Source organism: Nerophis ophidion, linkage group LG17 (assembly GCF_033978795.1).
Source record: "Nerophis ophidion isolate RoL-2023_Sa linkage group LG17, RoL_Noph_v1.0, whole genome shotgun sequence".
Taxonomy (NCBI): Eukaryota; Metazoa; Chordata; class Actinopteri; order Syngnathiformes; family Syngnathidae; genus Nerophis; species Nerophis ophidion.
This window is the reverse complement of record NC_084627.1, coordinates 21,196,954-21,214,895: the sequence shown is the minus strand read 5'-3', so window position 1 is coordinate 21,214,895 and position 17,942 is coordinate 21,196,954. Positions and strand designations below refer to the sequence as shown.

The 17,942-nt window shown below is 40.7% G+C and overlaps 1 protein-coding gene across 1 annotated transcript in view; it reads left to right on the top strand.

The window, feature by feature from the left end:
• Positions 1–17,942, top strand: part of LOC133536203 (potassium/sodium hyperpolarization-activated cyclic nucleotide-gated channel 1) — a 284,495-nt gene that overhangs the window by 250,853 nt on the left and 15,700 nt on the right. The window contains exon 7 of the mRNA XM_061876534.1: positions 9,542–9,706. Coding sequence (XP_061732518.1) covers positions 9,542–9,706 — 165 coding nt within the window. The remainder of the gene's footprint in view (positions 1–9,541; positions 9,707–17,942) is intronic.

Genomic DNA, 17,942 nt, shown 5'->3' with positions numbered 1-17,942 from the left:
TATAATACATTTGACTTTGGAATATTTAGGAGCGAGGAAATGTCACGACTGAATTTGTTGCACAGGCGGCATCGAGAGATGTCCGCTACAATATACACCCCCGCAATCCCCTCCCCCCACCCCCACACACACACCTCAACCCCGCCCACCTCAGCCTCCTCATGCTCTCTCAGGGAGAGCATGTCCCAAATTCCAAGCTGCTTTTTTGAGGCATGTTAAAAACAATAATGCTCTTTGTGACTTCAATAATAAATATGGGAGTGGCATGTTGGCATTTTTTTTCCATAACTTGAGTTGATTTATTTTGGAAAATCTTGTTACATTGTTTAATGCATCCAGCGGGGCATCACAACAAAGTTAGGAATAATAATATGTTAATTCCACGACTGTACATATCGGTATCGGTTGATATCGGTATCGGTCATTGAGAGTTGGACAATATGGGAATATCGGATATCCGCAAAAAAGCCATTATCGGACATCTCTAGTGGCATCATATGACGGTTCCACGCTGGAAATCATTGAAAGTGGCCCATTCTTTCACAAATGTTTGTAGAAACAGTCTCCATGCCTAAGTGCTTGATTTCATACACCAAGCCAAGTGACTTGTTAGGTGTAGAAGTGTGTGGATCCCAAGGATGCAGAGAAGTAGATGGTAGCAAAACAAAGTTTGTCTTTATTTGGACGTAAGGTTGCCAAATATATGTAACACAAGGAGATGGTGGAGCACAAAACACACCATGAACGAACTGAAATAGTTGCTACCAAAAAACTAACCAAAAGCGCTGGACACAGCCAGGAAAATACTGTATGGAAAAAGTAAACCAAAAGAGCTAAGTATAAACATAAAACGCTAGACGAGGCTAGGAAAAAATACACTTCTACAAAAAAAAGAGTAACAAAACAAACTAAAAGAGCTAGACAAGGCTAGAGATTACAATCAAACCTGGCGGGGAGCACGAGTCAAACTAAGGTTTGCAAGTGAGCCGAAGGAGCGTACGCATGCGAGCAATACGGTGGTGAGACACAAAGTTCCGGCGCTCGCATGGTGTCAGCACCCAGGTTAAATAGACCCCCTTAATCAATTTCAGGTGTATGCTCCTGCTTTGCACCAGCTGCGCTCCATACTGTGGATCAGAGACAGAGTAAATATAGTGTGCCAAAGTGTACAGAAAATAAGCAACGGAAAAACAACTCACCACATGACTAGTGTCAAACTAGGACTATGACGTGGGTTGTTTCCCAGACGCAAAGGATAGTTGGCACGAGCGAGACGTGACTGTGAGTACATTTTAATTTATCCATCCATTTTTTACCGCTTATTCCCTTTTGGGGTCGCGGGGGGTGCTGGCGCCTATCTCAGCTACAATCGGGCGGAAGGCGGGGTACACCCTGGACAAGTCGCCACCTCATCGCAGGGCCAACACAGATAGACAGACAACATTCACACTCACATTCACACACTAGGGCCAATTTAGTGTTGCCAATCAAGCTATCCCCAGGTGCATGTCTTTGGAAGTGGGAGGAAGCCGGAGTACCCGGAGGGAACCCACGCATTCACGGGGAGAACATGCAAACTCCACACAGAAAGATCCTGAGCCTGGATTTGAACCCAGGACTGCAGGACCTTCGTATTGTGAGGCAGACGCACTAACCCCTCTGCCACTCACAAAAACAAACTACAAAAAAGGCAAACAAAGGGCACTCACAAGGAGGTACGAATACTTGGCTACGAAAAAACAAAAGACTAACATAAAGGCTACAAACTATAAACATGAACAACAACACTTGCACGGTGGCATGAATAGCAAAACTTACGTGGCATGGAAAAAACGAACAGCATGGAATGGCATGAAGGAGTTAAGGTATATACGTGGGTAAAGTGAAGTTGCCAGACTGAACACTTGGCAGCTGTGACTTAAATAATAGCTAAGATAATGATTAACAGGTGTGAGAACTGAGGATCGGGGCGTGACTTGGAGACAAGGTGGAAACTAATGAGTAGTCAAGGTAACAAAAAAGAACCAGGAAATGTAAAACAGGAACTGAGTGTCCAAAAAACAAAACCGAACATGACCAAAACAAAACATGATCCATAGGCGTGACAACTAGGGCACCTGATTCTCATCATTTGAATGATTGGCCAATTACTTTTGGCAATATAGTGTATATTTGAAATTACTGTGTTATGAATATAATTCAGCTACCTTTGGACATGTTTTTTTTTTTCTAAAAACAGCTTTTTTTAACACCAATTAATGTTTTCTGAGTAATTACAATGAAGCTTCATTGCTGGCTCTACCCTCTGTGGGAAGTAAAATATATGTCTGACAGCTGTGTCAATACTCATTTGCGACCAACCGCTTGGCGCGGGAATGCGGTGAAAAACGGTAAGGACATGTGCTGACTGCAGGGGAAACCGTCTGATTGGCTGACGTGCAAAGTGCTTTATTCACGTAACGAGTCGCAAAGCCTGAAGAAGAGGACCCCGATGCAGGGATGCAGGGATGCACGTTGTGTTGCATTCCGGCGCCATTAAGCCACGCAGTACATGATAAATGATTCTGGTGTAATTCAAGTGACAGACTCGCCGATGGGCTCCCGAGTTTATTTACACATTAGCGTCTCCTTTTGTGGCCTCGTCTTGAAGGTTCATCTATATGGTAATGTCCTCTTTATCCTTAATCCTTCCGAAGAACGCAAACAGTGTGTCAATCAAACGCTAAATTCATCAATGGATGTGATGTTGAGTGCATATAAACTTAACGGTAAGTGTACTTTTATGAAAGTGTTATGGAATGGGATGGTAATTTATGTATCTGTAATTAAATGGGGAGATTCATATAATACACATATTTTGTTGTCCATCCATCCATCCATCTTCTTCCGCTTATCCGAGGTCGGGTCACGGGGGCAGCAGCCTAAGCAGGGAAGCCCAGACTTCCCTCTTTCCAGCCACTTCGTCCAGCTCTTCCCTGGGGATCCCGAGGCATTCCCAGGCCAGCCGGGAGACATAATTAATTAATACATTTTACTTATAAGGCGCCTTTCTGGGCACTCAAGGACACCGTACCAAATCAAAACAATAAAATGAAATTGGATAAAAACGACAACAACTAAGATAGATAAGATATGATGGTTACAGTGAATAAGCAGTCAGGAATAGGTGTGTTTTGAGTCTTGATTTGAAGAGTTTGAAGAGTTTAAGTTACGAAGGTTCGGGGGTAGAGACATACTTGCCAACCTTGAGACCTCCGATTTTGGGAGGTGGGGGGTGGATGGCGTGGTCGGGGGTGGGGCGGAGGCATGGTTGGGGGCGTGGTTGGGGCAAGGGGCGTGGTTAAGAGGGGTGGCGTATAATTCACCAACTCGAGTATTTCATATGTATTTCATATATATATACTGTATATTTGAAATACTCGACTTTAAGTGAATTATAGGTATATAAATGATGAATGGGTTGTACTTGTATAGCGCTTTTCTAGCTTCAAGGTACTCAAAGCGCTTTGACACTACTTCCACATTTACCCATTCACACACACATTCACACACTGATGGAGGGAGCTGCCATGCAAGGCGCTAACCAGCACCCATCAGGAGCAAGGGTGAAGTGTCTTGCTCAGGACACAACGGACATGACGAGGTTGGTACTAGGTGGGGATTGAACCAGGGACGCTCGGGTTGCGCACAGCTTATTGTATTATATATATAAATAAAAGAAATAGTGAATTTCCGACGGCACCTATCAAATACACAGTAATAAAAACACAGTTGTTCTACTAACTGTACTGTGCTTGCTGGGTACTAAAAACAAACAACAACACTTACCTTTCACTATTTTAGTAACTTTTGTTCTTCCATTTGCATATTGGCGAGCGATCTCCGAATCCGGGAACATCCTTCACGGATTTGTTGTAGGCATCCGCAAATGAGAACGGGATGTTGCTTCCAGCTATCAGCATAGCCATCTTTGTCTCAGCATAAGATACACCATCGGGTCTCCATTTTGCGAGCTGGGCCATGATACTGGGTTGTGAACGATGCTGCGCTGACTGACCGTTCATGGCTGAATATCCGTTCGGCCACCGTGTTCAATAGAGAAGTCTGTTCAACAGAATTTACGCTTTGTTATAACAGCTATTATAACAAAATGAAAACAATGGAGAATAAAAAGACGAAAACAAATGAGCATTTGTTTTTGTTTTTTTCTTACATATTTGAAAATGCCAAGGCATTACCACTATAATAGTCTAAGTGTGTATGTAAGTATAAGAATGTGTCTTTTTTTATTCATTATTATACAATATAAAGACAATATAACATACATCCATAAACGTGGATGCATATGAAAAAGTGCAATATATTTATCTTTACAGTAATCTATTTATTTATACCTGCACCCTAATGCTCTTTTATCCTGCACTACAATGAGTTAATGCAACAACATTTCATTCTTATCTGTACCATAAAGTTCAAATTTGAATGACAATAAAAGGAAGTCTCTCTAAGTCTATTATTATTCAAGTCTGTTTAAAGTTTGACAGGATTTGTGAAGCCTCCAGGCTTACATGTGTACGCCTGCCGTTGCTTTTGCACGCAGTAAAACCAGCAACTATGATCACCTTTGTGTGGACTGTGTGAAAATTCAAATCAAAAGAAAAAAACAGAACAAAAGAAAAAAAATAACATAATAGTTTTGTAAGAAGCACACTCAGTCCAATGTGCTGGTATATAATATTCTAATAACATGCGTAACTAAGGTCTCAGTGGTACAGACAGAGCATCCTTTTAAGGTGTTTTTTTTACAGCTTCTACGAAAGCCATCTGGGGCTAGACATTGTAAAGAAAATATGAACAATGGAGAAAATGACTCATGAAGTATTATATTTGAGGCAAGAGCAAACACTGCCTGGTGGTCCACATAACATGTAATGTTGGTTCTTTGGTCCAAATGTTGCATAGATTTTGTTTTGTAGCCCATCATCATGCTGCTTTTTGCCTGTCCCTTCAGAATGCAGGGTTTGGTCGGCGGGCTTATTCACCCGTTTAAGAATTCTGGAAATCCCCCTTTGATTTCATCCCCACCCCGTCAGCCCTGTTGTGGTTTTTAGCGCTTCCATATTGCTGAACACACCGACAGATATACACTATATTGCCAAAAGTATTTGGCCACCCATCCACATGATGAGAATCAGGTGTAAAAAATCAAGCACTTAGGAATGGAGTCAAACATTTGTGATTTCCAGCGTGGAACTGTCCTAGGAGGCCGCCTGTGCAACATATCCAGTCGTGAAATTTCCTCACTCCTAAACATTCCAAAGTAGGGGTGTAATGGTACACAAAAATGTCAGTTCGGTGCAGAGGTTTAGAGGTCACGGTCCGGTTCATTTTCGGTACAGTAAGAAAACAACAAAATATAAATTTTTTGGTTATTTATTTACCAAATTTGCAAAATCTTCCACCAAAAATATTTTTCTTAGTGGAATATTTGATGTGAAGTAATCGGAATGTTGGATTGATCAATAATTCATAATAACATTTTGATTCAATATTATGTTTTGAGCAATGACAGTTTGAAAGAAAAAAAAACTGCTTTGCTCTATTAATCAACGTTGCAACTTTTTCTAAATTACATTTAGCCTTTAAACTTTTTTATTTCACTTTTGTTTATGTTTTTGTTTATTTGAATAGTATTTTTACAATGTGCCATGGGCCTTTAAAACATTAGCTGTGGGCCACAAATGGCTTCCGGGACGCACACTCTCACGGTTATGTTAGATCAGGGGCGCTCACACTTTTTCTGCAGGCGAGCTACTTTTCAATTGACCAAGTCGAGGAGATCTACCTCATTCCTATTTATAATTTATATTTATTTATTTATGAAAGAGACATTTTTGTTAACAAGTTAATGGTGTTTAATGATAATACAAGCATGTTTAACACACATAGATTCCTTTCTTTCATGAAGACAAGAATATAAGTTGGTGTATTTGATTCTGATGACTTGCATTGATTGGAATTAGACAGTGGTGCTGATAACGTCCGCATTTTCAAATGGAGGGAAAAAAAAAAGTCCTTCTTTCTGTCCAATACCACATGAAAGTGGTTGGATTTGGCATCTCATTTCTCCAACTTGCATACTCGTTTTTAAACACTTTGTTATGAGAGTAGCATATGTGTGTGGCCCTTTAATGTCTGGCAGCAGGTGAGTGACGTCAGTGAGTGTGCGGGTGGGCAAGCAAGTGAGAAAGCGGTCGCTGAGGGCGGGGGAGAAATAAATTGGCATCAAACTCCGTAGCTTGCTATCTTGTGCACGCTAGCTTCCTGAGACTCTTATTTTGTTAGCACAGGCAGGATGAAACAGGTCTTTTATGGTGAAGACAGGAACTGTGCAGTCGGTCTTTAGAGTTTTGACAGTAGGTACGGAGTCTCTAGAAATAAAATGTGTTTCTCCGCGTCCGCCCTGTTAGTGATTTTTTTCTTAAATATGAGCTTGCTGCAGCCAGCATCATCTCACAAGATCCTCGGGTGCCGAGAATGTCAAACAACTGACGAAAGTGAAGTCTTGGTATGATTGATGATTGCTCATTTTTATGTATATTTTTTTAATGCCTGGCTTGAGAACGACTGACACACCCTCCGAGATCGACCAGTCGATCGCGATCGACGTAATGGGCACCCCTGTGTTGGATCCACTATGCATGTTAGACCCGCTCGACGTCCATTGCTTTCGGTCCCCTCGGGGGGTTGCCCACATATGCGGTCCTCTCCACGGTTTCTCATAGTCATCATTGTCACTGTCACAGACGTCCCACTGGGGTGAGTTTTTCCTTGCCCTTATGTGGGCTCTACCGGGGATGTCGTTGTGGTTTGTGCAGCCCTTTGAGATACTTGTGATTTAGGGTTATATAAATAAACATTGATTGATTGATTGAATTTTGACACCCCTACTATACATAATAAAAAATTAAATCTGATAAATCTATGGATAAAAAGCAGAGCCTGGAGACGCATGCGCATTTATCATAACTCTCTCGCTCTCTCTGTCTCTGCCCCTCCCTCACGAATGCTGCTGCGTGCACAATCTGTTTAGTTTTTAACCCCTTGTTAGACCTGTAAGTACATTGAAAATACACGCAACTCTAACTTAAAATGTTGGACATTTGAGGCATTTAAGAAACTCCACCCGGACAGCCCCGGTGAAAAGAGGAGGTATGGTCAGTCTATCGTAGCCCGGTCGCTGCTAACATGCCGTGTGTTGTGCCTTAGTGTGCATTGTTTACACAACGTGCCGTACACCACTTAATATGTCCGTGTGGAAACTCGTTCGGTACACCTCCGAACCGAGCCGAAACCCCCGTACCGAAACAGTTCAATACAAATACACGTACCGTTACATCCCTATCCCAAAGTCAATGTTATTTTAAGAAAAGAGAAGAGTTTGTGAACAAAAGCAAGTGAGCCACCAAGTAGTAGGCCACGTAAACTGACAGAGAGGGGTCAGCGGATGCTGAAGCGCATAGTGCAAAGACTTTCTGCACAGTCAGTTGCTACAGAGCTCCAAACTTCATGTGACCTTCCAATTAGCCCACGTACCGTACGCAGAGAGCTTCATGGAATGGGTTTCCATGGCCGTGCAGCTGCATCTAAGCCCCCTTCACCTTAACCCCCCCACCTCCCCAACCCCGCCCACCTCAACCTCCAAATTCCAAGCTGCTGTTTTGAGGCATGTTAAAAAAATAATGCACTTTGTGACTATGGCAGTGCCATGTTGGCATTTTTTTTCTTCCATAAATTAAGTTGATTTGTTTTAGAAAACCTTGTTGGCATCACAACAAAACTAGGCATAATAATGTGTTAATTCCACCACTGTATATATCGGTATCGGTTGATATCAGAATCGGTAATTAAGAGTTGGACAATATCGGAATATTGCGATGAGGTGGCGACTTGTCCAGGGTGTGCACCACCTTCCGCCCGAATGCAGCTGAGATAGGCTCCAGCACCCCCCGCGACTCCAAAAAGGGACAAGCGGTAGAATATGGATGGATGGACAATATCGGATATCGGCAAAAAAGCCATTATCGGACATCTCTACTATGTATACATTTATGGGCAGAGATGGTTATTATCATCAACTGTATTTAATTGTCATTGTTTTTATCACATTTAACTTTTGTGTTTTTAATTTTACTGTATGTAAAATCCTCACAGAAACAACAGCCTTTCCCTATTGTTGGATACATAAAGTTGATCCGACCCTATTCTATCATCCATCCATTTCCTACCGCTTATTCCCTTTGGGGCCGCGGGGGGCGCTGGTGTCTATCTCAGCTACAATTGGGCGGAAGGCAGGGTACACCCGGGACAAGTCGCCACGTCATCGGAGGCCCAACACAGATAGACAGACAACATTCACACTCACATTCACACACTAGGGACCATTTAGTATTGCCAATGAACCTATCCCCAGGTGCATGTCTTTGGAGGTGGGAGGAAGCCGGAGTACCACCGTGAAGCCCCATCCTATCATCATTTAAATATAATTCTTATTTTTATTAATTTACTTACATTAGAGCACGGTGAAAGAGGGGTTAGTGCATATGCCTCACAATACAAAGGTCCTGAGTAGTCCTGGGTTGAATCCTGGGCTCGGGATCTTTCTGTGTGGACTTTGTTGTCTGTCTATCTGTGTTGGCCCTGTGATGAGGCGGTGACTTGTCCAGGGTTTACCCACCCTTACGCCAGAATGCAGTTGAGATTGTCAAGATGGGGGGGTCGCAGCTTGCTGAGAGGTCATTCTTCCAGGAAGGCAGACGGACTACCCAGGCGGGACATGATTTTTAATTTCAACTAAAAAAGGTACAAACAAAAAGCACTCACAGCGGAGGCAGAACTTGGCTGAAGAAACAAAACTAACACTTTAACATAAACTATGAACATAACGTAAACAAGACTTACTGTCACTAGAAAAGAACAGCATGAACTTTGGCATGAAACAAGAACGGAGCATGGAACAAACACAATGACGCCAGGCCGACCAACAGAAAATGACAGGCTTAAATATTGATGTGGTGATTGAAAACAGGTGCGGGGGTTCAAGTGAATCAGGTGCGTGAGTCGTGAGGACAGGTGAACTCGTTGGTCGTCATGGTGACAAAACAGGGAGTGAAAAAACAGGAACTTAAAGAGTCCAAAGGTCAACAGAACATAGCCAAACAAGACATGATCAACAAGACATGACAGAGATAGGCTCCACCCCAAAAGCGACAAACGGTAGAAGATGGATGGATAGACAGAGAAATCTTGAAGCAATTTTTCCTTTCCTTACTCTTCTTCCCTGTTTTTTTTTGTAAACAAGGTGTGAAGTAATAGAAATGTCTGACACACACGAAGAAGGAGTGAGATTAATTAAGCTCTGGTTCTTCCAACTTCTTTACGGACGTGTTTCATTGCGCAGGTGTAAACGTGACGTTCTTTAATGTCAGAATCCGAAATACTTTATAAAACCTAACTTGATTCCACTTTGTCCCCTCCGCAGAGATCTGCCTGCTCACCAAAGGCAGACGAACAGCCAGCGTGCGGGCGGACACCTACTGCCGACTCTTCTCGCTGTCCGTCGACCATTTCAACGAGGTGCTGGAAGAGTACCCCATGATGCGGCGGGCTTTCGAGACGGTGGCCATCGACCGGTTGGATCGCATCGGTAAGAACCCGCGGCCCCTTTGACTTCTGTCGGACCTTTGCCTGTCATCGTGCCTTGTGTCGTCTCGTCTGATCACACTGTTTGCCGTCTTCCCTCATGAAAAGCATCGTGTCTGCCATCTTGTGCCGCATGACCTGTATGCTATCATTTTCTTTGTCCTAATCAACGAAGAAACGTGTTGGAACCAGCCTTAATCCTTCTAAAGAACCAAAGTAGCGTCTTTATGGTTGGATTAACTGGGGAGGCAGTGCATGCCGCTGTCCTGGAGGGAGTCGGGTCGCCTCCCCGTGTTGACCCCGCACCCCCGATGGACGCCAGCGAGTGGATGGAACCTCACATGCATGTGTGTGTGGCCCTCTTCCCACTCATCTGCACTCCTGGGTATGAGCAGCACCCCACCCCGTTATCAGAAGGCTCTAAAAATCAGCGACAGGAAACAGGAAGTCAGACCTTTTATAGTCACCCAGTTAGAGCCTGTGCTTCCTTAGTGTCAATAATAGCGTAAGATCTGTAAAAGTCGGCCATTAAAAAGGGGCACATGTATGAAATAAACTGGGCAATCTCACTTTCCATGTCTACATTGAGGTATGTTTTGATTGGCTGCCACGTTTGTAGTCTGCCGTCAGTACAGTGCAACCAAAAAAACCACCACAAGTCAAGGTGACCCCCAAAGGAAATCATGTCAATTGAATTACTGCATTTTCCGGACTACCACTAAAGCCGCATCCTCTAAATTTTAGAATAAATCTATTTTTCATATATGAGCCGCACCAGAATGTATGCTGCAGATATTTACATTCTGAAATCACAGAAATATTTTGTAAATGTTTATTTAAATACCTTAATTGTTTTTTAAACGGTGTCTGTAACAGGGCAGTAAAATGGCTTATCAAACAAAACAGTTACCATCGTCATTAACCCATTAGCTGTGGAAGCTAGCTTTCCAATCAACTTAGCAGACTCAATACCTTCAAGGGGATGTTTTGGTGAATTTACGAAACTGAAACAATACAAAAAGAATGCCATTGTAAGTTAATATTACAGACACTCGTAAATGACGCTTGATTACATTACAATTGAGCGTACAAATATGCATGAAAATACTTCTACAGACATCACACATGGGAAGCTTCAGTCAGCAAGAATTGTTTTAGTTATATTCTTAAACTTACAAACTTTGCTTGGGGTGTTGAATGAAGAATTCAAAAGAATCGAAGCGCCAGGGACGACTAGAAGATGGAACGGCACTTATACTTCCAGTTGAAAGCTCTAAACGGAAGAAAATAATGTAGACCAGTGGTTCTTAACCTTGTTGGAGGTATGAAACCCCGCCAGTTTCATATGAGCTTTGACCGAACCCCTTCTTTAGTAAAAAAAATATATACGGTATATACTGTATATATTTTTTTCAAATTCAAGACAATGTTATATGTTTTTAACTGGTGCACAAAATGAACTGGGCATGAACCACAACAAATGACACAACTGCAAATCAGATGGAAAAATTAGAGGGAACATTGTTTGGGGGTAGCCATAATACGCAGATAGGGAGAAGTTTTTATTTACACGATGAGTCGGGTGTGTCTTGACCTCTGAGGCCGATTCACCGAACCCCTAGGGCAGGGGTGCCCACACTTTTTCTGCAGACGAGCTACTTTTAAATTGACCAACTCGAGGGGATCTACCTCATTCATATATATCATTTATATTTATTTATTTATGAAAGAGACATTTTTGTAAACAAGTTAAATGTGTTTAATGATAATACAAGCACGTGTAACACATATAGATGTCTTTCTTTCACGAAGACAAGAATATAAGTTGGTGTATTACCTGATTCTGATGACTTGCATTGATTGGAATCAGACAGTAATGATGATAACGCCCACATTTTCAAATGGAGGAGAAAAAAAGTTGTCCTTTCTGTACAATACCACATGAAAGTGGTTGGTTTTTGGCATCTAATTCATCCAGCTTCCATACACTTTACAAGAAAAACATTGGCGGCAAATTCCGTAGCTTGCTTGATTGACATTCACGGCACCCGAGGGTCTTGTGAGATGACGCTGGCTGCTGCCAGTTCATTATTATGAAAAAATGACAGAGAGGAAGGCGAGAAACACTTTTTATTTCAACAGACTTTCGCGCCGTCCCTTCCGTCAAAACTCTAAAGGCCGACTGCACATTTCCTATCTTCACAATAAAAGCCCTGCTTCATGCTGCCTGCGCTAACAAAATAAGAGTCTCGGAAAGCTGGCGTGCACAAGTGATGTGCACGCCAGCTTTCTGAGGGATCGCTTGTGCACGCCAGTTTTCCGAGACACTGTATTTAGTTAGCGCAGGCAGCATGAAGCAGGGCTTTTATTGTGAAGATAGGAAATGTGCAGTTGGCCTTTAGAGTTTTGACGGAAGGTACGGCGCGAGAGTCTGTTGAAATAAAAAGTGTTTCTCGCCTTCCTCTCGGTCATTTTTAATAATAATGATCTTGCAGCAGCCAGCGTCATCTCACAAGACCCTCCGGTACCGTGAATGTCATTTAAGTGACGTCTTGGTGAAGATTGATGATCACTAATTTTTAGGTCTATTTTTTTAAAAAGCCTGGCTGGAGATCGACTGACACACCCCCAGCGGTCGACTGGTAGCTCGCGATCGACGTAATGGGCACCCCTGCCCTAGGGTTTCGATCGAACCCAGGTTAAGAACCACTGCTGTAGACATTAACCTTACAGTACCTGCAGTAAGCAAACTCGTCCTACAGATGGCACCACTGCGCAAACAATAACACATAATTTAAGTGTCGTTTCATGTGTTTTATGAAAACTATTTGCATAATGGTCAGTGAAAAATAAAAAATAGCCGCACCATTTTAAAAGCCGCAGGTTCAAAAGCGTAGGAAAAAAGTCCGGAATTTACGTTAGTTTGTTCCAGGGTCAAGCTGTTCCCATCATAAAATACATTAATTATAAAAGTTCTAAACAGCATTTTACATTACTGAATATTGTACAAGTGTAAAAGTAGCTTTATAACTGTATATAAAAATGGTAGTATACTGAATTGAAGTTCACACTGTATAATAAAATAGAATACATTTTTGTTGCGTGACGGACACGGATCAAATAAGGCAGGGGTGTCCAAAGTGCGGCCCGGGGGCCATTTGCGGCCTGCAGGTAATTTTTTAACGGCCCCACGGCACATTTTAAAAATACGATTGAAAAATTTTTTAAGCGTCAAAATTAGAAGCAAACGGGTGAAATGTAACAAGAAAATGTTGCAATGTTTACTCTAATAACACAAAGCTGCCATGCAGGCTGTTTCTTTCTTTAAAAAATAATAATGAATCAAAATCAATGTCATTATGAATTATTGACCTATTCAAGGCTCCAGTCACGTTAAATTTTCCACTTTGAGATATTTTTTGGGGAAAATGTTACATGTTTTGTGTTTGCCATATAAAACAACGGTGCTGTTTTTTTAAAGAAGGGCCTAAAATGAACAAACAAAAAACATAAACAACAATAAAACTTATAAATGACGGATAGATCGGAAGTCGATCTCGAGATTATTGTGTTAAAAGTAAAAAAATGTATGATTTATTTTTTTAACACTTTAATGAGTAGGACCCTTTTGGATCCCCAATAATTTTAGTGTGATTTGTTTTTAAGTGCCGTTGCTCAAAAAATAATAATGAATTAAAATCAATGGTGTTATGAGTTATTGACCTTTTTAATGCTCCAATTGTTATATAATCTCAAATATTCCACTTGAAAAAATATTGGGTGATAATATTGCATATTTTGCGTTTTTTTTCCATCAAAAAACAGGGTTTTCTTTTAAAAAAAAGAGCATACAACTTAAAACTTTAAAATCATTATATTGACAGATGGACTTAATGTTGTTCTGGAGATTTAAAACCTGAATAATAATAAAACAAAATAATAATGAATGATGACACATTTTTAATATTTTTTTGACCAAAACCCTTTGGGGTCCCGGGATCAAGCCTGAGTGGAGGCCTAAATGTATATTGGTTATGCATATATTATATTGTTTTTTAAAATAAAAAAAATTCAAAATGACCACCGCTTGCTTTGATTTTTCAGTCTGCGGCCCTAAGTGGAAAAAGTTTGGACACCTTTGAAATACGGGAACGTTGCCGAAGACAAGTCGACTTGTGCTTTTTATAAATCATTAACTGTCATGCAAGTGTACAAATAAGTTAAACATGGAGAGTACGCGTTGTGCATAGAACTGTTTTGCATGAATACGCGCATGTAAAATGACAGGGCGCTTCATTTTGAAATTTGACCCCAAATGTATTCCTATCCCCCCAACCCCCTGCTCCATTAAAGATAAAAATATAATGGCCTTTGTCCCCGGTGGTGAGAAGTGGTAGTGCTGGGCTAATAAACGGGCGTAGTGGGCTCAAATCCTGATCAGTGATGTATCAGGAAGGTTAAAAATTGTTATTTTGCACTGAAAATAAGTTATTGAACAATTTGTTTCCTATAAATGTGTTTTAATACAAAGTTCGCATCAAATTAAAATGACATTCTTTAAAAAGTAGAAAATCGTACCAAATAAATAAAGTGTGAAAAATGTTGTAACGGGGTTAATGGAGCCTCAAAATAAAATTCTGCTTTGGGCCCAAATTTTACCAGCGGCGGCCTTCTTCTACCCGTGGTATAATTTTAATTTTAATTTTCCTGAAGGAACTCTCCTGAAGGAATCAATAAAGTACTATCTATCTATCTATCTATCTATCTATCTATCTATCTATCTATCTATCTGTCTATCTGTCTATCTGTCTATCTGTCTATCTGTCTATCTGTCTATCTATCTATCTATCTATCTATCTATCTATCTAAACCTAAAGAAAAACTATTGTTACTAATTTGACTTCAAATGTTGCACTTTTTACTATTTTTGTGTAAGGGTATAACAAAGAAACCATTGCATAATTAATTCAAAACAATGACACACCGTTCCTGGCAGAAGAGGAGATTTGCAGTTGTCTTGAAAAGTTGAAATATTAACTGAAAAACTTTATAAACAATATAATTACTGGTACATAGATGAGTATAAATATTCCTGAAAGTATATGTCTTACCTGCCTTTCAAGTGTAAAAATAATTTAACCGTTGTGTGGCACATTTTTGCTTGTGTTTGGGCATAGTTTTCCATTTTTGTCGAGTTAAGTAATGTATATTAAAAAAAATACAAATATATATTCTTCCCTTGTATTAAATATTTTGTAATTTGTATGTCTTACTTGCCTTTCAAGTGTAAAAATAAGTTAACCGTTGTGTAACACATTTTTGCTTGTGTTTGGGCATAGTTTTCTATTTTTTTCGACTTAAGTAATGTGTATTGAAAAAAATACAAATAGATATTATTCCCTTGTATTAAATATTTTTCCATTTTTTCCGACTTAAGTAATGTATATTAAAAAAAATATATAAATAGATATTCCCTCGTATTACATATTTTTCCATTTTTTTTCGACTTAAGTAATGTATATTAAAAAAATATAAATAGATATTCCTTGTATTACATATTTGTCCATTTTTTTCGACTTAAGTAATGTATGTTAAAAAAAATACAAATACATATTCTTCCCCCATATTATCGACTTTGGTTTAATCTTAAAGGGAACTAGTGTGAAATCATTTGGGGGTATAGTATATAATAATGGGCAGTATAGCTCGGTTGGTAGAGTGGCATTGCCAGCAACTTGAGGGTTCCAGGTTCGATCCCCACTTCCGTCATCCTAGTCACTACCGTTGTGTCCTTGTGCAAGACACTTTACCCACCTGCTCCCAGTGCCAGCCACACTGGTTTAAATGTAACTTAGATATTGGGATTCACTATGTAAAAGTGCTTTAGGTCACTAGAGAAAAGCGCTATATAAATATAATTCACTTCAAATTCTATGTAATATTTAATTGCATATCACATTAAAGGGGACGGGCATGTTGCATTGTGATGAGATTATTAGCCTTGTCCCCCAATGATGCTCTTTCAACAGCCTTGCACCATCGAAGAAAAATATTTGAAAGATATTTTATTCAGAGGAAATTTACTGCTGCCTCCTCGTCTTATCGGTGGGAAAACGGCAAAGATTGATGTCAGAAAATTGCAACCAGTGATGCATTACAGTGACACCTACGAGGCTAATATCATATATCATAAGTTTCACATCACATATATCACTTTAAAGGGGAACATTATCACCACACCTATGTAAGCGTCAATATATACCTTGATGTTGCAGAAAAAAGACCATATAATTTTTTTAACCGATTTCCGAACTCTAAATGGGTGAATTTGGGCGGATTAAACGCCTTTCTATTATTTGCTCTCGGAGCGATGACGCCAAAACGTGACGTCACCTAGGTGGTCAACGCCATTTTCTCAAACACATTACACGCATCGACTCAAATCAGCTCTGTTATTTTCCGTTTTTTTCGACTGTTTTCCGGTACCTTGGAGACATCATGCTTCGTCCGTGTGTTGTCGGAGGGTGTAACAACACGATCAGGGACGGATTCAAATTGATTTACGTAGAAGTGCATCGATTAGCACGGCATGCTAATCGATGCTAACATGCTATTTAGGCTAGCTGTATGTACATATTGCATCGTTATGCCTCATTTGTAGCTATATTTGCATCCAGCCTTTCCCTCCACCCACATTTAATGCCAAACAAACACTTACCAATCGACGGATTTAAGTTGCTCCAGTGTCAAGTCCCTCGTTTAGTCCGCACATTTTACCGGAGATGCTACGACAAACATGGAACAGAGATGAATGGATACCCTGCGACACTCAAAGCAGATGCATTTCCGACGATAAAGTCAATGAACTCACAAAGGTGAGTTTCGTTGATGTTATTGACTTATGTGCTAATCAGACATATTTGGTCGCGGCATGATTGCCAGCTAATCGATGCTAACATGCTATTTAGGCTAGTTGTATATACATGTGTAGCTGTATTTGCATCCAGCGTTTCCCTCCACCCACATTTAATGCCAAACAAACACTTACCAATCGACGGATTTAAGTTCTTCCCGTGTCAATGCGAAAGGCCCGATCGTTTGGTCTGCACATTTTACCGGCGATGCTAAGGCAGACATGGCCGAATAGCGTCAATAGCTATTCGCTCAATAGCTTCAGTTTCTTCTTCAATTTCGTTTTTGCTATCTGCCTCCATACTCCAAGCATCCGTTTCAATACATGCGTAATCTGTTGAATCGCTCAAGCCGCTGAAATCCGAGTCTGAATCCGAGCTAATGTCGCTATATCTCGCTGTGCTATCCCCCATGTTGTTTGTATTGGCATCACTGGATGACGTCACAGGAAAATGGACGGTGGCTTCGCAGATAGCGAAAATCAGGCACTTTAAAGCCTTTTTTCGGGATATTCCGGGACGGGTAAAATTTTGAAAAAAACTTTGAAAAATAAAGTAAGCCACTGGGAACTGATTTTTATTGGTTTTAACCCTTCTGAAATTGTGATAACGTTCCCCTTTAAAGACATGCTTAGGGTTTTGCCCACATCATAAGAAGTTAGAACTTTACGTCGTGTTTTTTTTTTTTTGGGCCGCACGGGCGACCTACGGGCCACACCGTTCACTCATTACCCCAAAAAACATGAAACGGTGCAGGCTCGACAGCTCGGCTTTCCCCACAGGGCGGCTGGAAACAAGCCCAGCATCCTCCCTCTCATACCTCGGTGTTGCTTTTGGCTAATTACGCTCTCAGATAAAACAATCAAAGCATATTCATGCATCGTCATACGCCGTGTGCTAAAAATAGCGCATCTTTGCTAAAAACTCCAGGATGTGACAGTTTAGGTTTTTTTTTGTTGACTATGGATGTCCTGGTCACATCTCTTAAAAGTGGTTTTATCCACATGAATGATGCTTATTCTTCCACTGTTATGTCTAAACTGCTTTTAAACAATACATAGTTTAGTTGTGTAACAATGACTGCAGTCATAGGCCGATCCAGACCTGCCAATGACTGCTAACATCAATCAATCAATCAATAAATGTTTACTTATATAGCCCTAAATCACTAGTGTCTCAAAGGGCATGAAATTTGCCGTGTGCCCATTTTGTTGTCAGTTGGTGAAGCTGCAGTGTGCTTTTTCTTTGTAATGTCTCTGTATTTGTGCGTCAAAAGGCCCCAAACTGTCCTCCTATTGATATTACTATACTTGGGTGCTAGAACACAGT